Source organism: Bombyx mori, chromosome 25, assembly GCF_030269925.1.
Source record: "Bombyx mori chromosome 25, ASM3026992v2".
Taxonomy (NCBI): domain Eukaryota; kingdom Metazoa; phylum Arthropoda; class Insecta; order Lepidoptera; family Bombycidae; genus Bombyx; species Bombyx mori.
Window position 1 is genome coordinate 9,979,160 of NC_085131.1, and position 25,900 is coordinate 10,005,059.

At 37.4% G+C, this 25,900-nt stretch overlaps 1 protein-coding gene across 1 annotated transcript; it reads left to right on the forward strand.

Annotated features, from left to right (window-relative positions):
• The first annotated feature begins 12,730 nt into the window (after positions 1-12,730).
• LOC134201455 (uncharacterized) lies at positions 12,731-17,926 on the forward strand. The gene is made up of 3 exons (XM_062676228.1): positions 12,731-12,827; positions 13,470-16,358; positions 17,034-17,926. Exons 1-3 carry the CDS (start codon positions 12,731-12,733, stop codon positions 17,924-17,926), a joined length of 3,879 nt encoding a protein of 1,292 aa, XP_062532212.1.
• The last annotated feature ends 7,974 nt before the right edge of the window (positions 17,927-25,900 follow it).

The following is a 25,900-nucleotide window of genomic DNA, read 5'->3' on the forward strand; positions in this document are numbered from 1 at the left end:
GAGTGTTGCTAGCAAGAGCAGTGCTTCGCAGAATCTACCACCGGATTGGAAATGCGATCCACTGAGAAGATCCGGCGACAAACTCGGTGGGCTTACTGTTGTTTCACAGTAGATCCACTATGCGAGAGTTGTTGCAAGGATTTTTAGATGTTGAAAAAAATCATTAAATTATTGATTTTTGGTGCGTGACAAACGGTAGACAACCATAAAATAGAAATTTCAAAAGTAAAAGTAATGGTTATTTTCATGTTACGTAATTTAAAAGCTGATATGATTCGATTGTTTGTTAATAGACGATGGCTGCTTCAGTTTTCTTCTACCAATTGCCAATGCATTAATAGGTACATTCACAGTCTCCATTTTAAAATACGGAATAACTCTGGTCCTATCTTTAAGATATCTGAAAATGTAACGTCATTCACAGCGACACAAATGTTTGTCAAATAATGTAGGTCATTAAGATAAATAAAACACTAATTGTATTTTAAGTTTTATTGCCATCGAAAGCAGACCACCAACCTAGGGCCAGATAAATGAGTTAATCGCATTTTTTGATTCAGTAGTGTCAGATGTAGGTACAACCAATTTTGAACATGTCTCCATTAAAGCATTTCGTAAATATTTTAAAAATAACAATAATAATAATAAGAATAATAATAAAATAATAATAATAAGAGCAATCTAATAATTCTGGTAACCTAAACTTGGTTGTGTCGTTCACACGCAACCTACTGATTACAAAGTTAGTTCTTATCAGTAATTTACCTTGGGGAAAATAGTGTGATTCGCTGAACCTTGACTTCGATAGAAACGAAAATGGCACGTAGCTTTGTATTAGTCAAATGAACTTATACATTTCTTATTACTGGGGCATAATGCAAAGTTAGGTCGGCGACAAACATCACATGTAAGTAATACATGTACAAATATGTACGTACATACAACGGCTATCCCGAATCGCTTGAAGTCATCGTGGCCTAAAGGATAAGACGTCCGGTGCATTCGTATCTATCAAAATTCAATTCAAATTCAAATTCAAAATTCAAAATCATTTATTTCAACTTAGATGTCAGTATGACACACTTGTTGAATGTCAAAATACAAATAACAATGTTAACTCTACCACCGATGCAACGGTCTTCGAATCCCGCAGGCGGGTACCAATTTTTCTAATGAAATACGTACACATCAAATGTTCACGATTGACTTCCACGGTGAAGGAATAACATCGTGTAATAAAAATCAAACCCTCAAAATTATAATGTGCGTAATTACAGGTGGTAGGACCTCTTGTGAGTCCGCATGGGTAGGTACCACCACCCTGCTTATTTCTGCCGTGAACCAGTAATGCGTTTCGGCTTGAAAGGTGGGCCAGCCGTTGTAACTACACTGATACCTTAGAACTTATATCTCAATGTGGGTGGCGTATTTACGTTGTAGATGTCTATGAGCTCCAATAACCACTTAACACCAGGTGGGCTCGTCTACAGGTCTAAGCAGTAAAAAAAAAATATTTGGAAGGCGTGCCTAGGGACACGAATAGAAGTGCGATGGCGGAATATGAAAATCTCTATTGAACTATAGCTATGACTATAAAAAAATAACTCTACCAGAAATAAAATATAGCGGTATACCGAGTGAGATATAACTGAGATGTAACTATACTTGAGACCTTAGAACTTATATCTCAAGGTGGGTGGCGCATTTACGTCGTGGATGTCTATGGGCTCCAGTAACCACTTAACACCAGGTGGGCTGTGAGCTCGTTCACCCATCCAAGCAATAAAAAAAAAGATAGTGGCAGGAATATAAAGTTTTGTAGGTACCATATTTATTGAGTTTCATACGAATAAAGACAGATTGAAATCAGTTTAAATACGATTAAAAAATATTATTTGAACTGTACCGATGTAGCAGATTAAAGTACAATATAAATCAGACACATTTCATTTTCTCGACGATATTTCTTTCTCCAAATTACAATAGTTCGTTTGTCTCAAATCTCTCGGATGTCGTCGACCTCGCTGTCTGAAACTCAGCGTCACTACGAGTCACCGAGACATGCGTCAAGATAATGAATATAAAACATTTTGTACATAAAAAACTTACATGACGACCCACCCCTCCATCCGTGATTCAGGGTATTTCCCAATGACCCAGTTATGGGGATAAGGGGATATTCAATAATGTTCAACTAAAATTGAATTAACTAGTTGAAGTCGTCGTGGCCCAAAGGATAAGACGTCCGGTGCATTCGTATCGAGCGATGCAACGGTGTTCGAATCCCGCAGGCGGGGGTACCAATTTTTCTAATGAAATACGTACTTAACAAATGTTCACGATTGACTTCCACGGTGTAGGAATAACATCGTGTAGTAAAAATCAAACGCGCAAAAGTATAATTTGCGTAATTACTGGTGGTAGGACCTCATGTGAGTCCGCACGGGTAGGTACCACTACCCCGCCTATTTCTGCCGTGAAGCAGTAATGCGTTTCGGTTTGAAGGGTCGTGCAGCCGTTGTAACTATACTGAGACCTTAGAACTTACATCTCAAGGTGGGTGGCGCATTTGCGTTGTAAATGTCTATGGGCTCCGGTAACCACTTAACACCAGGTGGGCTGTGCGCTCGTCCATCCATCTAAGCAATAAAAAAAAACGTGTAAAGTATCCTCAGCTTAAAACATCTATTGAATTTGTTATCAGCACTAAGTCCGGAACTTGAACCGATTTCCCAGAGTAAATTCATAGTTTTTAGTATGTAGTATTTTGTTTATATTATCAACACAATAATTTTGTGGAAAGTTTTTAATTCTATAAGTGCAGTATTTGTCTACAAGCCGTGAAGTTTTAGTCAAATCAGATAACACAAAAAAATTATCTCCTCTCAATGCTTTACCAGTAATTTCTAACCCAGATATCGCTTCCGATTTTATATCTTTATTTAAACTACTCTCAAATTATAGATTTCATACTTGTATTCCGTGTCCCTTAATAATGGTTTCAAAATATCGCGATTCGCTTTAGAAGATTTAACGCAGTATCTCACATAAAATTAAGTGCACTGAACTCTAAAACAATTTTAAAAGAACCAATCGTGCAGTTGAAACAATGTAAAAGATTTAATCTTGAAAAACCTTATTTGTCTTTCTTGTTTTGAAAAACGAAAACTGGAGACAAATTAATGTTTCAAGTCAAATCCAGTGGAAATTTTAAATCTCTTGAGTGCACGAAGCGTTCAGTGGCTTTTCAATGAATCGTTAAGCACTAAGGTAATTGAGTTCTGACAACGTTAACTTTAGCACGTTCATATCAATTTTTTACACAACTAGTGCGCTATTGTAATTATACTGGTGATAGAGCTGGCACGGGTAGGCACCACCATCCTGCTTTTTTTTTTATTGCTTAGATGGGTGGACGAGCTCACAGCCCACCTGGTATTAAGTGGTTACTGGAGCTCATAGACGTCTACAACTTAAATACGCCACCCACTTTGAGATATAAGTTCTAAGGTCTCAGTATAGTTACAGCGGCTACTCCCCTTCAAACGGAAACGCATTATCGCTTCACGGCAGAAATAGGCAGGGCGGTGGTACCTACCCGCGCGGACTCACAAGAGGTCCTACCACCAGTAATTACGCAAATTATAATTTTGCGGGTTTCATTTTTATTACACGATGTTATTCCTTCACCGTGGAAGTCAATCGTGAACATTTGCCGCGAAGCAGTCAACCATTTCAGTTTGAAGGGTGGGGCAGCTGCTATACAATTCAATTAATCCTTTGACCTCATATTCCAAAGCGTGTTGGGTTCCTAATTTTGATGTCCATAATGCATTTAATCTCCAGCTGGGATGTGAGCTCGTCAATCCATCCAGGACAATAAAATAAAATAAACCATTTATTTTTTCTAAATTTACGCATTACCACCATAATATATAAAGTTAACGTAGCGTTCTTTAGTTCGAAATCGTGACATTTAATGTTTTTTTAACAAACCAAATGAGAAGGCGTCGTGGCCTAAGGGATAAGACGTCCGGTGCATTCGTGTTGAGCGATGCACCGATGTTCGAATCTCAAGCGGGTACCAATTTTTCTAATGAAATACATACTCAACAAATGTTCACGATTGACTTCCACGGTGAAGGAATAACATCGTGTAATAAAAATGAAACCCGCAAAATTATAATTTGCGTAATTACTGGTACTTCTTGTGAGTCCGCACGAGTAGGTACCATGCCTATTTCTACCGTGAAGCAGTAATGCGTTTCGGTTTGAAGGGTGGGGCAGCCGTCCTAACTATACTGAGACCTTAGAACTCATATTTCAAGTTGAGTGGCGGCATTTACGTTGTGGATGTATGTGGGGTCCGGTAACCACTTAACACTAGGTGGGCTGTGAGCTCGTCCACCCATCTAGCAATAAAAAAACTTCAGAGGTGTCAAGGGACACCCGGATGGAACGAAGTTCCTTTCGATTAATTAGTGAAGGAATTGTAATTTTTTTTTTTTAAGTTATAATAATAAATTACGGCATTATGAAGAAGAAAAAAACAATACTATGAACTAAATTACTATTGTTGAAACGCTATCTCGAGAAACTGTACTCATTACGCGGACCAATCGGATACGAGCAATGTCACGCGATAAGCGCCTACACGTTGATTGGTCAGAATGACGGATCTAAAAAGTGTCGTGACAACTTTTCGTAAGAATTTTTTCCGTCTAGCCTCCTTTCACAACGCGCGATAGGGAACTTCGTTCCAAAAAGGCACGGGTGGTGAAAAATTCAAAGGCCGTCGTTTCAACAGTGAACTTCAAATACGAACGTACTTCAATTCTTTTGCGATTTTCAGAAATATAGCTTTGTTATGTTGCATTTTGAACGTGCTCACGGCTTTCCTGTTCCCAGAGCCCATGGACGTCGCCCACCAAGTTCAAATCTCATCTGTGTATGTAGTCCTATAACCCTTCAAATCACAAGCAGGATTGTGGTACTAATACTAAAATGTACCAGTACAACCTTGAAATGGCTTACTTAATAGATGTTGGATCGAATTATATTGCAAATAAACAATGGAACACCATTTCATAAGTTGCGTATTTATTTTTTACTCGAATAAACAGCCTATACGTCATTTAAACACATCAAGGTCGGGACCATGAGAGATACGTTCTAGCCTCTTCGAAGACTTGATCCCTAAGGATTAATTACTTACAGACAGGAATTGATAGCAAGGTTGTTATTTTGTTACTGAATACGTTGTTTTTGCTTAAATAACTGGTTAAAGAATCATTATCTATCGACGAAGATACATTATTTACTTGGTTAAGTAAATAATGTATTTCGTCATGTTTCATAAGAATAACAAAATAAAATTTATTACATTTTAAGAACACGTTTTTTTTATCGACAGAGAGATATACGAACTACCACCATGGTAAGTTATCATATTTGGCCATCATCGTCACGATGTCGGTGCCTACTGCGGAGTACTCAACCTCGTTTGAAGAAGAGAGAGAAAGAGAGAGAGAGAGAGGGAGAACGAGACATTTAAACACGAATTTTGTAGTGTATTTTAAACTAAAAGTGTATTTTAAACTTATTTTTACATGTATATAAATTAAACAGTTTTACAGCCAATTTTTATAGAGTTAGTCTGTACAACAAACACATAAATATTATTTTCGTAATAATAAATACGTCAATGCTACGTGTAATCCTTAAAATTACGTGTCCCTATTTATTACACAATTTTCCGTGAACGCTTGTGCAATGCTAACTCGTCAGCTTCCACAAGGACATGTCGTCATTGCTGATGTTTTAAGAATGTTCAACGTAATACAATAAACGTTGCGGTTTATTCTCTAGACACGAAAATTCTTTGTGCCGAAGGCCGAATTTGTTAATGCGTTCGCATTCGAGATCCGGGTGTTTCGTTTTTTACGTCCGGTCCTGGGCGAAATCAGGTCACTGTCAATGACGATTTAAGTCACAAGAAACAACACTTCCGAATAATGTTAGTTGAACACGCAAACAGCAGCCGATTATATCAACTAATTTAAGTATGCGTTTTGAACATGCGATCTTAGACGTCCAAGGGTTGTACAAGTGTTAATGTGTTGTATTGAATTAAAATAATACGTAGTGAAAGGTGAAGGCTGTGCGTGTCAACTTTAAACTTTTATTATTATTGAGAACAAGAATAGTAATAGATTTAATAAAGAAATAAACATTAGATTTTACAATGGTTAATTTCTAGTTAAGTCCATTGTAAAAACAGATGAATCACTATTTACAGAAAAAAAACACATTTTTTCTGCAATTAAAACCTTAACACTAGTCATATCAACACTTATACGACAAGTGTTACTCAAAATAAACACAACAAAACAAAAAAAGTATAATAACTGTGTAAGGAAAAGTCATGAAGTCAAATGTTTCAAGTCAATTATTCAATTATTGCTTAGGTGGGTGGACGAGCTCACAGCTCACCTGGTGTTGAGTGGTTACTGGAGCACATAGACATCTACGATGTAATTGCGCCACCCACCCCGAGACATAAGTTCTAAGGTCTCAGTATAGTTACACCGGCTGCCCCACCCTTCAAACTGAAACGCATTACTGTTTCACGGCAGAAATAGGCGGGGTGGGGGTACCTACCCACGCGGACCCACAAGTGGTCCCACCACCAGTAAAACGGCTCTAAACGCTCTAAACGGTCCCGTCAACAAGTGCCCAAGAAGGACCGCGGTACGCGAGGAATGGCGAACTCGTGTGAAGCTCACCACCACCCGAACTGATGACCACGATCACTCTGCCAAGAATGCAAACCACTGAGAAGAAGAATCATTGACACTCTGATATTCTTCTCAAATATCGTACACAAAAAATATATTTCTAATCAGGTCCTGGGGCTGAACCCATAATTATAACCAAAAATATCCGAAAATAAGAAAATGTCACTTCAGTTATTTATTACGGCTTATCAATAATTTTGACGTGTTATACTTAGTTAAACTTTTTATGGAAACTTGAATGCCAAATACGAGAATTACTACAGTTGCATGTAGCACTGAAAATACTTTGGTTAAAGTAGAAACCGATTTTTCGCGAATTACTGTTTCTCTGCCTGAAATTGGTTCAATATACAGATATGTAGATTTAAAAATTCTGTAAGAAAGAGACAGACTGTGCCTTTGTCTTTCGCTTTCGTTTCATTATACTAAAACATGTGTTTACTGTCAAAACAAAACATGAGACTGGCGACTGTAGAATTATTTAACTCTGCTCTAAGACAAATAATGTTATGACACAATAAAAACCGCCTTTTCTTTTCTAGTAACTGTCTTTACCATATAAATCACTAAAAACGTAATAAGTGATTATTAGATTGAAACAAAAAATTAAAAACACTTTTTTTTCCCTACCTAAGCTGATGGTCTTGAAAGACCATTTCAGCGTAGCTTTAACTAGTAGGTGAGCCCACGGAGCTCAAACCTGACGTTGTTGCTAAGACTAAACCTAGCAAGAGCAGTGCTTCGCAGAAGTTACCACCGGATCGGAAACACGACCCACAGAAGATGCGGCGAGAAACTTAGTGGGCTGTGTCTGTGAGTAAATTTACTCGCCGAGCCCTTCGTCGCATGCGACGGGTTCGACGAGAACGGTGACCGGTGTAATAGCATCGACATTCATAGGTAAATAATAAAATTTCATTTTCTGCTTATGTATTGAAAGAACACATTGTACTGTACTACTATGGGGCTCTCATATTTCTCTCAAAGTTCTTTAATCTGAACTTTAAGATACGCAGCTTACAACTTTAATGTACGATAAATATCCTGTACTGATTTGTCAAGTGAAAACCGTCCGAAAATTCTCGTTACTGTTTAAGTGAGGACATTCCAGAAAACCTCCCTAAACTCATTTATCTCGATCAGATACAGAGGTAACAAGATTGGTCCGTGTTGTACGCCGAGCTGCCAAAATCTTCTTATTAAACCCTATTCACGTTTATCTAACTCGATAGGATTTCGAACGTCAACTTTACAGAAGAATTATAGACGTAGGTACAAAAATTAACTATATTTACAACACAAATAGATTATGACGACGCTTGTAGCTGAAAGTATTTTAAGTATTGTACTTTTTCACGAAGCATATTGCGGATAATAACATGTACTTTTAGGTTAGTGATATTATGTTCTTTTTTTTATAATAAATAAAATTATTATTACCTAAAAAAAATATAATAGATTATTAACGTATTTAAAGCAACCGCTGGTCTAACTTTAATAAAATACTTTAAAATTATAATTTTATGAAAAGGGCGATAATGGGTGCCGAATTTAAAGGTCGTTATTCAGTGCGTTTAAGTTACATGATTTTTTTTCTTGGCTAATATGGACAGACAAACGGCTGAGCATTTGCACTGCGTAAATATTAAAAGGTAAATAGAGCCTTACACTCTGAGAGACAAGGTTCAAATCTAATTGCATCAATGCAATGGTGGTTCCAACATCAAACCGCTACGAATTATTGCTGCACCGCAGATATCGTGGTATCTGACCATGCAGGCTATAAGGCAATAAAATAGTGGAAAGTACTGCTATAAAAAATACAGAGGTGCTAAGGAAATTTTAGTATTGTCTTAATGAGGCTCAAGCGATGTTTTCGATACCCTGAAATTTATGTTAATAACGGAACTAAGTTGCGTTACGAAGTTTTGTATGAAATGGATCGTGGACTCGTACAACAAGATTCGCAAGACCTTTAAAATCATTTCGTATTCTTAGAACCAATAAGTTTTAAAATAACCTACACAATAAAAAAAATCCTTATATATGTAACTCACATCGTCAAAAACAATACTACTACTCTAGAAAGATAAAAAATACTATAAAAATGTATACTAATCTCGACCTCCATCGCATGGGCACCTTTTCACGCGGTCTGGTGCCTTCTACTTTGCCCTGAAAGACCAGATCAAGTCAGCAGTTGGCGGCTGTTTGCATGAGTGTACCAGGCTCACCACAAGCCGGGAGGAGTGGCGATTGCTCGTGAGGCGCATAACATCTGTCCATAGCAATGATGCTGGACGACGAGCACGACCGATCTGACAAGAGTGATACGACATGCGAAAAAAAAATCTCGTCCTAAGTATGTTTTTCGTGAAGCAATAAGAAATGTTCATAAATCAGGTAAATAATGTTCTGTCGGAGCTCGGCGACATTAACTAAACGAAGTAATTAGCGAAATCAAAGAGATTGCTGAATTAGGCCGAGTTTCAGACATATTTGTTTTAAGAAAATAAAGTATACAAGCTATTTACAAAAGCGAACTTGTATATTTTACCAATAGCTCTTAGCATTTTATTATGATACAAGTTTTTATTTTGGCGATTGTTGTATATTTTATTATTTAAAAACATCAAGCACATAAATGAACACATTTCAGATTCCATACTAATTATAACTAGCAGAAAAACTAACAAGTTTGTTTATGTATCATTCCCGAATCTGTGCGTTTCGAACGGAGAGCAATGTGGCTGCCATGCGGCCCACACTGGACGCAGAGCTGCCGGGCCTTTTGGTCGGCAGTCTGCTCAAAGCATGCCTAAAAAGCGCTGGCACTTCGTACACCCGAGATATCCCGCTGGGCCAAAACTAGCGTGCGTTCGTAAGCGCAGATATCTGTTCCCGGTGGTTCTTTCGCAAGACGCGTATAGAGCAGTTCGTAGGTCATGTTTTTGGATCTCTCCCGCCTATGCCCAAACTAGCATACAAAAGGACGAGGCCACTGCGCCGCTCGGCTCCTCTCATGCGGAGTATATTGCGAGCGTTCTTTGTGTCCAAGCCACATCCACTGTCGATTCACCTCTGATCTGGTGCAGTACTTTCCGAAGTAAGTGATGCACCAGCCGGAAAGTGAGTGTCAACCGATCCCAGAGGCCCGGACGAATAGCCTCATAGCTAACTTGCGAAGTCTACTAATTTACAATATTCTGATTACATATTGCAAAAGTATAAAGACGAAAGCGTAACCTAAATAATGTGTTCAATTTCAATAACACTTGCGCTGCGATCTGCACTCTCTTTGAACGACTGTACAAGTCCTTACTATGTTTATAGTTGCTTCACCGTATATAACATAAAAACAAGTACAGGAGGCATAAATCATAAATACAATAGTAAGTAAACACGGGAAGTTTTATTGCTCGTGCCGATCACTTATCGACAAACAAATTTTGAAAACCACACGGTTCCAAAGTTATAAAGAACTAAAGGTCCCGCAGTAGTCGAAATTCGACTATAATTAATTGGAATTGTAAGTTTGTATACTATTATGATTGTATTTTATACTTCTATAATCACAAATTTCGCCAAGACTACTCAAATATAATAAGTGTATAATCTATGAAGACTACACTATAAAAAATATTAACAAAGACAAACAATGTTTAATCTATTCTCAATTTGACAACAGACGCCAAGAACAAAAATTTGACAGTAAATAGTATACATGCGTGTGTGCGTCAAATACATGGTATGTAGTGTGTGTAATGTTTTCTTTGTTAATTTAATGTATCTTTTATGCATTATTTTAAAAAAAAATTAGCATTGTACACTTCTTCTCTATATTCTCTATAAGTGTGGAAAATTTCATACTCCTCCGTCCGCGCAATTTTCGTAAAAAGGGATACAAAGTTTTGCTTCACGTATTAATATACAGATGTATTGAATTCGATAATTAAGCTTTTTTATCTATTTAGATTTTATCGTTTCCAGGGTTCCGAAGCCTGCTCCTAATGCTAAATCTGCACGCGTCTAATAAAGTATTATTTAGTAGATCGGATGAATCTGTAAAGACGTTTTTTTTTTACTTAGTACTACTCTGTCATTTAGGTAAAATATATCAAGAAATGGTAGAACGTATAGAATCTGTTGAATATATAAATGTGTTGGTTGGTTTATTTATGTACATATGTATTGCATGTATGGAAGAAAGATAACACGACTCTCCTATTAGAAAGTGGTTTCCGGGCGTCTTGTGGGAAGTACCACCACCCTGCCTATTTCTGAAGCGAAGTATTAATAAGTCCCGTTTTGAGGGTCGGTACAATCATTACGACCTGTATAATTGATACTCAGACCTCAAAGTTCTTGGTAGGTGGCGGTAATCACTTTATGGTGTCTGTGGGCTTTGGTACCCTCTTAACATCACATGAGCCGCAAGCTCGTTTACCCGTTGATGCCATAAAAATCGCTATGAAAGAGAATACCTATGGAAGATCAACTGTTTCTTACTTCTCTTCTTTTACTAAGTCGTTGTTAAAATAGAGCTCTCATTTCTTTGAATGTGTCGGCTTAAAGATTCGAGTGTCCTTAGTAAGTGGATCGCGCTCGATAACTCCGGAGACAGGAGATTGATGGAGGAGCGGTGTAATCGTGTACGATCCGACGAGACCTCTCCGCGATTTGTCAACGTCACACTGCTCAACGCATCAAGTAAGTATTTGTACGCCATTTTACCCTGCTCATATCTATTTGAGTCACCGATATCAGTAAAAACAGAACACTGTTTTCTCAAAGACGAGTTTCTTTTTTTAAATGTAATGTATAATGTCACGAATATATTTAATACGATTTTAAATATCATATTGAATATATCTTCACAGTTTACGCGGTCACGGACTATTGAGATACAATGGTCAAATACCATATAAAATCATCATTCTCCTGCCATTCTTCCAGTCAACTGCCGTTGACCCAGCATGTTTTCTCCTTCCATACTTCTCTAAAATATATCATTTTTTCGCTCACTCCTCTCTTACACATATTGTCTTTACGCAATCCTTCCATTTTTCTTAAGTCTACCTCTTCCTCTATAGCATTCCACATTCATAGTTAACACTCTCTTACCAAATAAAATACTATATAAAATGAGAGTATTTTTTATTAAAAATGTATAGGCCTACTTGAATCCACATGGAATGGAGCGACATTAAGCCGTAAAAGTATATATTATAATTGTGTACGTCCCGCGAAAACAAAAAAAAAATACCAGAGATAAAAATGCGGTAAAATCATTCATTGATTTTACATTTTTATAAAATATGGTCTTTATGCTTTGTGATTAGAAGTGGAAATGCCGCGATTCTGTAATTATACAGCCTAAATGAAATAATCACCAATTTCATTTCAAAATCACGAACAAATGAAGTTCACGAATGACGATTGCAAAAATCTATAATTTAGAAAAGCCGATTTGACATGAGAATTGACTTCGAATATCATTGTTAATATAAAACAATAGAATCGTAATGGAGCGACTCTCTCACAAGATTAAAATTCGTTTCTGCACGTACCCACCCTCTCCGAGAGAACGAACAATAAGATTATGTGTTGTTACTAACCTTATACTCTTTGCTAATTACGATATTTTTACTTGTCAAAAGTGAAGTCAGTCGCACAATAAATGTCGTTGCAACCACACACAGTTTTTCTTTACGGATAGTACGCAAACCAAATTGAAACTTAATTACATCATTCATATTGGTCAAATTCGAGCGGATTTTTTGAATATACAAGCTATCGAAGATGGACGCCGGCCAGTGAAAATATTGTTTTCCAGTAAGCCGTAAACCACATTCCAGTGATTTAAAGACAAATAATTTATACATAATTTATAAATATTACAATTTTATTCCGTTTTCTGGTTGGACGGTACTATGGATGAACTTTTGAACGTTTTAGAAGATACCGCTGCGCTCTTAAACAAAACTCAAATTAATTTGAAGAAATGTCCAAAAGCTAGATTGACAAGAGGTTATGTAGAAGCAAGAATCAAATGTATCGAAGAATATTGGACTACATTTAAGCAAACGCATCTACAATTGGTAAAAATAACACCGAAAGAACAAAGACAAGAGTTACCATATTTTCAAAATGAAGATTACTTCGTGTTCGAAGATTTGTATCTCGTCTTGTTAGCCGATTTAAAAGATCTTTTGCAATCTTTCACACAAGCAGCCGCGCCGAGTACTTTAACGTCCTCACCAAATAATTCTAAGATTATTGCGGATACCGAAAACCTTGTTCGGTTACCGAGAATAGAATTACCTAAATTCACTGGAAACTATGAAGATTGGCCTACGTTTCAAGACCTATTTACCTCCTTAGTGGATAAGAACCCGGCTTTAAGTGACGTACAAAAGTTACATTATCTTAAGAGTACAGTCAGCTGCGAGGCAGAAACATTATTAAAACCTGTTCAAGTCACGGAAAACAATTATAAAAAAGCATGGAATATTTTGAAGTCAAGGTATGGAAATAAAAGATTAATAATTAACTCAGTTTTGAAGAAATTATTTAATCAGAAGAAAATTAGTTCTCAGTCTACAAATCAATTAAAAAATTTATTAGACGTCACGACAGATTGTTTGAATAATTTAGAAAATTTAAATATAGCTACGAGCTCCTGGGATCCTATAATTGTATTCCTTGTGATACAGAAGTTAGACCCGGAGTCTCACAAAGAATGGGAGCAGACAGCTTATTCAAAATCAGAGGACGAACTACCAACTTGGGAGAATTTCAAAGATTTCCTGCAGTCAAGATACCGTACCTTAGAACTTGTATTGTCCGTGTCAGGGACTTGTAGCAGCCGTGACAAACCTGTAAGAGAACGTTCACACTTAGTAACTGCCACAGCCACCACGTCACAGCCAAATGAAAGAACTTGCGTGCTCTGTAAAGAAAAACATACATTATGTCATTGTAAGAATTTTACCAAACTGCAACCTAAAGAAAGATCTGATTATGTCAAGACTAACAATCTGTGTTTTAACTGTTTGGTGCCTGGGCATTCTGCTTACCAGTGTAAGTTACAAATGTCCTGTCGCTTATGTAGAAGACGGCATCATACTCTTCTCCACCGCCATCAAGACTCGGCACAAACTGAGGAAAGGAATCAACCGAGTGCATCTCACCACGGGGTAGAAGAGAAAGAAGAGGTTATAAATAGCATGGTGGCGTCACATCACAGTACTAAACAAAGCACAGCACTACTAGCCACAGCGATGGTTTTAACGAGGAACGAGCATAACCAAACCGTTGTTCTTCGTGCGCTAGTAGACCAAGGTTCGCAGGCTTCATTTTTAAGCGAGAAGGCGGCTCAAATGCTCAAACTTACCAGGCAATCAGCGAGAGGAAGTATTATCGGGGTGGGATCTACTAGGACTAATGTTGATCACGTGGTTCAACTTAAGATTGGCTCCCGCTGGAATCCAAGCTTCGAAATCAACATACAAGCATATGTTATGAGTAAACAGTTGACCACGAAGATCCCCTCCAAAGCTGTAACTGTCACACATTGGCCACATCTAGAAGGACTCAACCTGGCAGATCCAGACTACTTCAAACCAGGTTCTATAGACTTACTTCTTGGTGTTAAAGAGTATGCACAGATTGTGCAACCAACACTTATTAAGGGCCCTCCAGGTTCTCCATGTGCCCAAGAAACCAACCTGGGGTGGATCCTCTTCGGAGAAATCGATAATAACAGTGAAAATGAATCATTTCTGGTCCTTCATCATCAAGTCCATATAGATCATATGTTGAAATCCCTCTGGGAAATTGACAATGATAAAAAGAGAATATTAACAAAGGAAGAAAAGCTATGTGAAACAATATATGAAGGCACACATACGAGAAATAGTGAAGGAAGATATCTAGTAAGGCTGCCATTTAATACAAAGAATCCAATTTCGATTGATGGAAATACGAAAGAAATAGCTAGAAAGAGGTTACTTCAGCTAGAAAGAAGATTTAAGAAAGAAACTAAACTGAAAGAAGATTATACAAAGGTCATGCAAGAATACATAAAAGCTAACTACATGGAAGAAATACCTAAGAATGAAATAAATGAGAGAAAATCAGTATACTTACCTCATCACGCCGTGGTACACGCAGACAGAGAAACTTCTAAGACACGCGTAGTATTTGATGCTTCAGCGAAGGGCTCTAACTGCGTTTCTCTAAACGATGAATTGCTTGTAGGTCCGCAACTGCAAGAGGACTTAAGGAACATACTTATGAGATCGAGATTACATCGTGTTTGCTATGCAAGTGATATACAAAAGATGTACCTGCAAATATTACTTTATGAAGAAGACGCCGATCGATATCAACGCCTTTTGTGGAGAGAGAATGATACAGACCCGATTAAAGAATATCGTATGCTTCGTGTTACATTTGGTACAGCGGCGGCTCCTCACCTGGCTGTAAGAACGCTTCATCAGGTGGCGGACGATGAGGGTCGAAATCATCCAATGGCTGTTCGAATTATTAAAGAAGATTTTTACATGGACGATCTAATGTCGGGGGACAGCAGTGCTCCTGAAGCCATAAAGAGAGCACAAGAAATAGATAATATTCTACAGAAAGGTGGATTTGTATTATCAAAATGGTCATCCAATTCTGCTGAATTTTTGAAATCTATAGAACCAAACAAACGTACATCTCGAGCACAGTTGGATTTTAAATTGGATGGAAAAGTACAAGCCCTAGGTTTGATATGGAACCTGGGCACGGATCAATTTCAATACAAGGTTAACTTACCAGCAAGGTCAAGCAGTATTACTAAGAGAGGCATACTATCTGATATTCAAAGACTTTTTGACCCACTGGGATGGATCGCCCCTAGCTTAATTTTGGCTAAAATACTCATACAAAGGCTATGGTTAGAACCGATTGGCTGGGATGATAAGATTAACCAATCGCTGTTACACGATTGGCTGACAATTAGAGAAGACTTTGAACATGTAAAAGAGATAGGTATTCCAAGATGGCTAAACACAGTAAGCACACAGATGGAAAACATCGAGGTTCATGGTTTCAGCGATGCTTCCATGAAAGCCTATGCTGCGGTAGCTTACATTCGTGTGAAGAGGGAAGATGGTTCAGTATTCACCAATCTATTAGCTGCCCGTACTAGAGTGGCACCACTCCGTACCGTGTCTCTACCACGCCTGGAGTTATGTGGGGCGCTGTTATTAGCAAGGCTACTTAAGCAAATAGAAAATGCAATGCGTATACCTACTTCTAACATCTATGCATGGACAGATTCATCAATTGTTCTTGCATGGCTATCTGGTGATCCTCATAGATGGAAGACATTCGTGGCAAACCGGGTCGTAGAAATTGTAGAGAATGTAAACACACATCGATGGTTCCATGTAGCTTCGGAAGAGAATCCTGCAGACATCGGGTCGCGAGGCATGCTGCTGGCGGACTTGAAACAGAAAGAGTTGTGGTGGACAGGGCCCAAGTGGTTATGCAAAAAAGAAATATTATACAGTAAGCCAGGAATAACAGAAACAGAATTAGAAATGAAAACAATAAAATTAAATACTTACCACAATGCAGAAGAACTAAAACCTTTAACCGCTCAGTTTGAAGATTTTGATACGTTACCAGAATTACTAAAAACTATTATTTACTGTAAAAGATTTTTAAGATACAAAAGTAATTTAAGTACGAGCAAGGAAATAACTACACAAGAATTTGAAGAGGCGCTTATCACATGCATTAAGTTAGTACAACAAGAATTCAAAGAAGAAATAGATTGGCTAAGAGATAAGAAACAAGTTAGAAGAAAAAGTAAATTACGATCGCTAAACCCATACCTGGATGAGAATCATATCCTCAGGGTGGGCGGTCGCCTTAAACATACTAACTTGCCTGATGACCGAAAACACCCAATTATTCTTGGAAATAACAACACCCTAGTACACTTGATCGTTGCTGACGCCCATATCAAAACACTACATGGAGGGGTTCAGTTAATGCTATGTTATCTCAGATCAAAATATTGGATCTTAAGGGCAAAATCAATAACAAAGAAACATGTACACCAATGTTTAATATGCGCCAGAATGAATGCTACTACAAGAACCCAACTAATGGGAGACTTACCGGAGCAGAGAGTAAACCCATCAAGACCATTTATAAACAGTGGGGTTGACTTTGCAGGGCCGTTTCACATCTTGATGTCACGGTTCAGAGGATGTAAGACAGTCAAGGCCTACGTATGTATTTTCATCTGTATGGCTACTAAGGCGATCCACATTGAACTAGTTAGTGATCAAACTTCAGAAGCCTTCATCGGAGCTTTTAAGCGTTTTGTGTCCAGAAGAGGCAAATGCTGTCACCTCTGGAGTGACCAAGGTCGAAATTTTATAGGAGCTGATAAGGAACTGCAAGATGCCTGGAACGAGGCTCAATTACAGTTCCCCGGAAACATAGCAGAAAAGCTTGCTGCAGAAGGTACCCAATGGCATTTTATTCCAGCCTACAGTCCTACGTTTGGCGGATTATGGGAAGCGGGAGTTAAGTCTATAAAATTTCATTTAAAAAGGATCCTTAAAACTCACCTTACATTTGAAGAAATGAGCACCATTCTCTGCCAAGTGGAAGCTTGTTTAAATTCGAGACCGTTATGTCCGCTGGATGACACAGATATAGAAAATTTAAACCCATTGACACCCGGGCATTTCCTAATTGGAGAAGCTCCTATCGTCGTACCATCGCCTAACATGAAGGAGGTTCGGGTACATCATTTATCTAGATGGCAACATACACAAAAGCTGGTAAATGATTTTTGGCGGCGATGGCAGGACGAGTACTTATCCAGACTGCAGCAGCGTCCTAAGTGGCTAAGAAGAGAGGAAGAATTTAAAATTGGAGATATAGTCTTGATAAAAACAGATTACTTGCCGCCTGGAAAATGGTCTTTGGGAAGAATAGTCGAGAAGCACCCAGGTCCTGATAATCTCACGAGAGTTTACAGTGTGAAAAGTGGCAGTGCTGTGACAAAAAGATCAATAGCAAAATTATGTCGTTTGCCGGTGGATTCCACTCGGTGAAATGTCATCTTGTAATTTTGTCAAGATTCTCTACCAATGTCACTGTAGCAATAATATTATTATTAAATTAATACTAAGTCTCAAGTTAAGCATATTGTATTATGATGTCTAGTATTTAAGCAACCTTTATTTCGTTTTGTAGAATATTGTTTTGAAGTCACCTTGACGTTGTAATTAGTGCAATAGATTTAGAAAGAACTTAGTAGTCCTTTGGTGGGCGGTATGTTGTTACTAACCTTATACTCTTTGCTAATTACGATATTTTTACTTGTCAAAAGTGAAGTCAGTCGCACAATAAATGTCGTTGCAACCACACACAGTTTTTCTTTACGGATAGTACGCAAACCAAATTGAAACTTAATTACATCATTCATATTGATCCGGCTCGAAGGACTGTGTGTGGTTGCAACGACATTTATTGTGCGACTCAATATGAATGATGTAATTAAGTTTCAATTTGGTTTGCGTACTATCCGTAAAGAAAAACTGTGTGTGGTTGCAACGACATTTATTGTGCGACTGACTTCACTTTTGACAAGTAAAAATATCGTAATTAGCAAAGAGTATAAGGTTAGTAACAACATATTTTTACAAGAATTTATCAAGTAATCCATTGACATACACGGAACAAAAACTCTATGGGATTAGCAAAGAAATGAATGACACAATTAAATCGGTCACGAAAAGGCTTGGTCTAAAAAATTTACTGAGCTTGGATGACGTGAACTTAATGTACAAAGCTTGCGGCTTTGAAACTTCATGGAATAAACATTTCACATCGCCCTGGTGTTACCCTTTTGATGTCAAAAGTGTTCAGACAATGGAATATTATCAATATGAATGATGTAATTAAGTTTCAATTTGGTTTGCGTACTATCCGTAAAGAAAAACTGTGTGTGGTTGCAACGACATTTATTGTGCGACTGACTTCACTTTTGACAAGTAAAAATATCGTAATTAGCAAAGAGTATAAGGTTAGTAACAACATTATGCAAATGATGTGCCTTAAGAAAACGAGCTTTCCTCAAACGGGCTTTTTGTATTTATAAATAAGTATCTATTTGTTAAATTAATTATGAATGTACATTGCTTTGAGTAAAATTTCATCGTAATAATTAAAAATTAGCCGTGTTCTTGATATTGCCGGTTTAAATGAGTGACAGCCGGGTATTTGGCTGGATGCAAAATTATTTAAAATCCAAGAATTTAATTATACAAATTGGACAGACAAGTTTTTGCCCTTATGGTTATTGCCCTTGTAGGCAAACGAGCATACGGTCCACCTGATGGTGAGTGGTTACCGTCGCCCATGGACTCCAGCAATGCCAGGGGCAGAGCCAAGCCACTGCCTACCGTTAAGTACTCTCCATAAGCCTCGTAGCCCATGTTGTTTTCAGCGTTTATAGAATCACTTGCATAATTTTTCACACAATTTGAATGTTTGTCAAGGTTTCTAAAGCTTATTTAATCCCGGAGAACATTCTCGCTGTGAAATGGCAGGATCCTACGACAAGTTCTGACCAAGAATACCAGACTGCCGATATATTATCGAACATCGTTCTCAAAGTTCAATTACGTTCTTACCTTGCGTGTCAATATGATGCCATCCTGTAATTATTTGCTATACGGATTACAACACGAGGTAAACACGATATATTTGCCATAAAACTTTCTATCGATCTGAATATTGTGAAATCCAACTAACAAACCATTGGATTAACTTTTCAACTACAACGACTAGATTTTATTTACTTAATTGCGAAATTATAATGAAATACTGAATTCAACGGTCATCTATTGCGAAATGAAGTATAAATTATTAAATGTATTATTGAATGAATTATATTATATAATAAATAAAATCCGTTGCGTGCGGTGCGTCCGGCGCCGGCTAATGGACGCGTACCTTATGAGTACATTCGTTGAAAACAAAAGAGACTTTGAAAACAAAAAGCTTACAGCTAGCTGCAGTCTAAGTTAAGTGTACTTAAATGTGATTTAACTTATGTAAAATTTTCATAATAATATCAGCGAAATCCCTCAAGTGTTTTGCAACCTTCAAACCGAACCTCGCTCCATTGGCGATTATTGAAACACCTGAAAGTACGAATTTTGTATTATTCAGAACACATGTTGGCAAACTCGTTTACATAATAGTTTTGCAATAATACTTTGTACGAGTTAAATTTTTTTGTCACACACACAAAATTTCACTACTTATTTCAGCAAATAATTAATAATAGAAAACTATATTTGTCTAAGGAGTGAAAGTAATGCGGATACAGTTAAATAAATAAATAAATATTTACTAACAATCACGTCGCGTTAACTGGTCCCGTGATAAGTTCGTAAAGAACTTGTGTTACAGGTACCAGATAACGGAAATAAATGTAAGATTTTTATTATACACATACATATATTTAATATACATCCATAACCCTGGAAAAGACATTTATATTTATCATACAAATATCTTCCCTTGGCGGGATTCGAACCCGCAACCCCCTTGTGTAGTGACCATGTCACTTACCACTACACCAGACGGCCGTTAGTTGTGCCCGAAATGCAAACGTTTTAGCTGCATATTCCTAAAAAAGAACTTTATTTATAAGTTACCTATACACGTAAAGGAGTGATTAAGTATATTTGGATAGACGGTTTTTAGGAACGATTGAACCAATATGTAAAATATAATCTTCAAAAGATAACATATAACACGTATCTCATTATTTTAGAAAACTCATCGCCTTATGGCGTAGTCGAACCCGTCGCTTGCGACGAAGGGCTCAACGAGTAAATTAACCCTCAGACACAGCCCACTGAGTTTCTCGCTGGATCTTCTCAGTGGTTCGCGTTTCCGATCCGGTGGTAGATTCTGCGAAGCACTGCTCTTGCTAGGGTTCGTGTTAGCAACAACGTCAGGTTTGAGCCCCGTGAACTCACCTACTAGTTAAGGTTACGCTGATATAGCCTCTCAAGGCTCTTAGCTTAGGTAGGAAAAAGAAAAAAACAACAACATTCGGACCGTCGGTCTACCGAGCAATATCACCCGCTCGGTGGAAGATTTTCCCTTTGTCGTTTAAACCTCCCACAAATGTTAAAATTTTATGGAAAAATTAAAAATATAAACATGCGACTGAAGTCGCGGTCTACGATCTGTTGTACACATCAGCTGACTGCGCACAAACTAGGTCAATATAATCGAAGCGACCGTGGATTACTTAAATCAACTCGTAAATTATGGTAATGTGGGCCCCCTATCAGTTACACCTCATTAGCAGTAGACATTATCAACTAAACATTTCACAGTCTTTGATTAACAATATCTATGCACATGCTGATCGTGTTAGGACGTCAAAACTGTCATCATGACAAACAACTATTGGAAAAACACTGTTAATCTACTGATCTAGCCGGTTCGTGAGTAACTGGTATAAATCCTTAGGCTACCAGCGAAAGGAAAAAATAGATCTATCTTACGCGATTTTGTATAGAGTTACATAAGCTCATACAAAGCCCTCCCGATCCATTAACGGTGCTTTTAGGCACCACTAGCACCGGCCACCGTCCTCGTCGAACCCGTCGCTTGCGACGAAGGGCTCGACGAACGAATTAACCCATAGACACAGCCCACTGAGTTTCTCGCCGGATCTTCTCAGTGGGGTGGTAGATTCTGCGAAGCACTGCTCTTGCTAGGGTCAGTGTTAGCAACACTCCGGTTTGAGCCCCGTGAGCTCACCTACACACGTTAGGGTGAAGCTGAAATAGCCGCTCAAGGCTATCAGCATAAGTAGGAAAAAAACATACAAAAACCAGTTTTTAGTAAGTTTTTCGTTAGTACTTTTTCATAAGGTCGATTTATATTTTTATTTTATTGCTTCGATGGGTGGGCGAGCTCACAGCCCACCTGGTGTTAAGTGGTTACTGGAGCCTATAGACATCTACAACGTAAATGCGCTGCCCACCTTGAGATGTAAGTTCTAAGATCTCAGTATAGTTATAACGGCTATTCCACCCTCAAACCGAAACGCATTACTGCTTCACTGCAGAAATTGGCAGGGTGGTGGTACCTACCCCCGCGGACTCACAAGAGGTCCTACCACCAGTAATTACGCAAATTATAATTTTGCGGGTTTGATTTTTATTACACGATTCTAATAAACAACATTATTTCCCTTGATTACAAATGGTTTTGCAATTTCAGCATTTTCTATTGCAACTAGATGGGAAGACCCAGTAACGAATGAATCATTCACAAATACACCCCAAGGTCTGTACCGACACGACTCATAAGTTCATGACATGAATTTAGAATCCGGTTGGTTTGTCCAACCCGCCACCTTCTATTGTTCTTGCTGTTACGAAAGCGATGGAAATGTCACGAAGCGATAAATGTGACAGAGACAGAGCAAGTACGTACATAACTTGTGACAGATTTTAAGCCTTTGACTAGCAGCCATAGCATACCATCGTTACAACCATTTAAACTTAGGTGGGCATCTGAAAATAATTTTTAAATTATTTCATTTCTTTAATTATATTTTATTTAATCTCTTTTATTAATTAATCTTTTTGTAAAGAAACTGTCGCTCAACCTATAATTTAATTTTCGAAAAGTGTTCCTTCAGTAAGTTTATTTATTTGGTATAGTCTACCACTAACAATTTTTTTCCTTAATACGTCGCCAAGATGGGACTAGCTAATGGTAACTTCTACCCTCCATACTAATAGTACTAAGTGCTTCACGCAAATAAATTCTGAACAAATTGTATTGAATGAATTGCACTAAAATTCAAAGAGTCGATTGTAAATTATTTTGAAAATCGATCACACCAAATAAGGCATCCGTAACTAGCAATAGTGAAGTTCGGAAGTATTTCATTAGCCTACGCAATTCAAAACGTTCCCGAATAAGGCTGTCACATACACAACACGAACTTACAAATAATTCACATTCAAATGACGAGGTTGCAGTAGGTAAAGATAAAATATGAAATCGAAATTCCATAAAGCATCTCATTAAACAAAACTTGTTTTTTTTTGTCAAAAACATTTTTTACAACATTTTTTTTACTATACTACTCGTAGTTTCTGCATTGACCCAGCCCTCTTGAAAATTTTATGAAGGATTCCTAAGCTTCTAGCCTACACTCCCAGGAGGTCGCACTTTGAAATTCACGTCGGCGATACCTTGAATAAAACCCAAGAGAACTCGTAAAGTCTTTAAGGCAACCCTTGTTCAAACCCAACAGGAGCAACTATACCGAAATAGTTGTTAAATAAACTTTGATTTTCGGCACAATTTTATATACAGTCAAAATCTGTTATAACGACATCGAAGGGACTGCTCATATTCAGTCGTAAAAACCGATAGTCGTAACAACCGGTGATGTTTAATGTGTATCGTGCAAGTACAAACAAATCGATAGGGAATTATTGGAAAAATATATTTACATAATACGCAATTTTTCTTCAATATTAATTTGTTTTCTTTTTCTTTGCGACATTTTGAAAGTTTCACGAATAACTCCACAAAGTTTTGGTGCGTCTTGTGTATAGATAAGTAATAAACTAACTGAAGAGATATGAAGAAGCGGTCTTTGACTCTACTGCATGCACGTGTTTTGTTTCTAAGAATTAGAAAATACCCTACACCAAACTAAATCCTATTGTTTTCTTTCCTGACTTTAATAGCCATTGAAGACAAAAGTGGATACCTATTCAAATTGTTTACAATACAGCTTAGCCAGTCGTTCTAACAGATCTAATTCTCCGAAATATTAGTTAAATGTGGTCGTTTTATGAGGTATGTCGTTATAAGCAATGTCGTATAAAGCAATGTTTTTAATAAGGCGGTCATATAGCATTCAGCCGGGACCTTTGTTCTAGGTTATTATAACCGGCATGTTGTTCTAACCGATGTCGCAGTAAACGGTTTTGACTCTATTTCTAAGGTTAAGGTCTGTTAAATCGATTACCGAACGAATTTAACAAATTTTCGAATATTTCAAAATATACAACATGGGTATATGGATTCCGGAAATGCTAGTAGTGCATAATCTGTAAAAAGCTTTGAATATTAACGGTAGGCTGGGACTTGGCTCTGTCCCTGGCATTGCTGACGCTCATGAGCGACGGTAACTGGTAACCACTCACCATCAAATGAGCCGTATGCTCGTCTGCCTACAAAGGCAATAAAAAAAGTAATAACAAACCTAATTCTTTCATACCATTATTTAAGGAATGCATATTTCTTCGATCTTTACAGAGGATGATAACGATGACACGTTAAATCTCTTTGTTATCAATGATAGATGATGGTTATCAAAGAACGAATGAATTACTATAAAACCTGGTGGTAAGATCTCTTGTGAGTCCGCGCGGGTAGGTACCACCGCCCTGCCTATTTCTGCCGTGAAGCAGTAATGCGTTTCGGTTTGAAGGGTGGGTTAGCCGTTGTAGCTATACTTGAGACCTTAGAACTTATATCTCAAGGTGGGTGGCCCATTTACGTTGTACATGTCTATGGGCTCCAGTAACCACTTAACACCAGGTGGGCTGTGAGCTCGTCCACCCATCTAAGCAATAAAAACAAAAAAAAAATCCTTTCGTTTTAAAACTATAATATTATTGCGTTTATGTATATAAGAGACATACGACATAACCAGTGGCACCGTCGTTTAACCTTATCGAGTGGCTGGCTGCCAAGCAGGCTATCGTTAAAGTCTCAGAGCCTGCTCGGCGCCTCATAGCAATGGCTCGATTTATTTGTTGCCAATATTTATAAGCAGACGCTTTAGGCTGTAGCTATTTACATCACTGTTATTCATAAATAATAATACATTTTACGTATTTATTTAAGTTATACATATTTACTATATTAAGCTCGTAGCCCTAAAACGTCAATTCTTTATTTATTTTATTTATTCATATTACACATTAACAAAACATTTTTTTCGGAATATTTCGAAAAAAGATATGAAGTGCGGTAAATGTATGGATGTACTTGTGAAATAGCTACATTTTTTTGTACGATATAATATCCTTTAAATGGTTCTGTGCATCCACCGATTTAATGTGATCAACTGCATACGCTTTTAATATTGTTTTTAAATTTTGATTACGAACACTCATAGTAACAATCGATTAACTTAAAATGCCTTAAAAAAAGGTAAGAAGCTGAGTGGGCACTTTTCATTTTTTTTACACTTATATGTTTATTTATTAATTCAGCTATGCACAAAAGTGCAGCGGCAGACTTAATGCTTAAGGCATTCTTTACCAGTCAACCAAGGGCTTAGAGAGTCCTGTGGTAGGTGCACTGCTTTTTGAGAAGTAAGAAAAATAATAATAATATTATATACGTGCGTATACAAACACTCGCGCAGTAGATATACATAATGTACATAGACGTAACATATAACGCCGTTCTATAATCATACTAATAATATAAAATTTACACATATGTCTTATATGTTTAAATACATATTCATATATAAATTATTATATAATCATAGACACATTTATTTATTATTATTTTTTATTGCGTAGGTGACTGAATAGGCTCACTGGTGTTAAGTAGTTACTGGAGCCCATAGACATCTACAACGTAAATGCCGCCACCCACCTTGAGATATGAGTTCTAAGGTCTCAGTATAGTTACAACGGCACAGTTATGTTATAGGCAACTTATTAATATAACGCATTTATCAGAAACGGTAAAAAATAAAAATAATAATAATAATAATAGTAGAAATATAGTATATTGCACAGAAAACATTAGAACACACTATAATTGAAATTGAGCTCTCACAACCACGGGATTTTAGAACTGAAAGCACTACAGGATATTTTCACCAACAGCCAACAGCCAACAATGTAAAAATGTGTTTTAAATTCGTTAAAGGATTCGCTTCACATTTTTTAAATCTACCTCCACTATTAAATGCTTATTACATTTGAAGGTTACTTAAT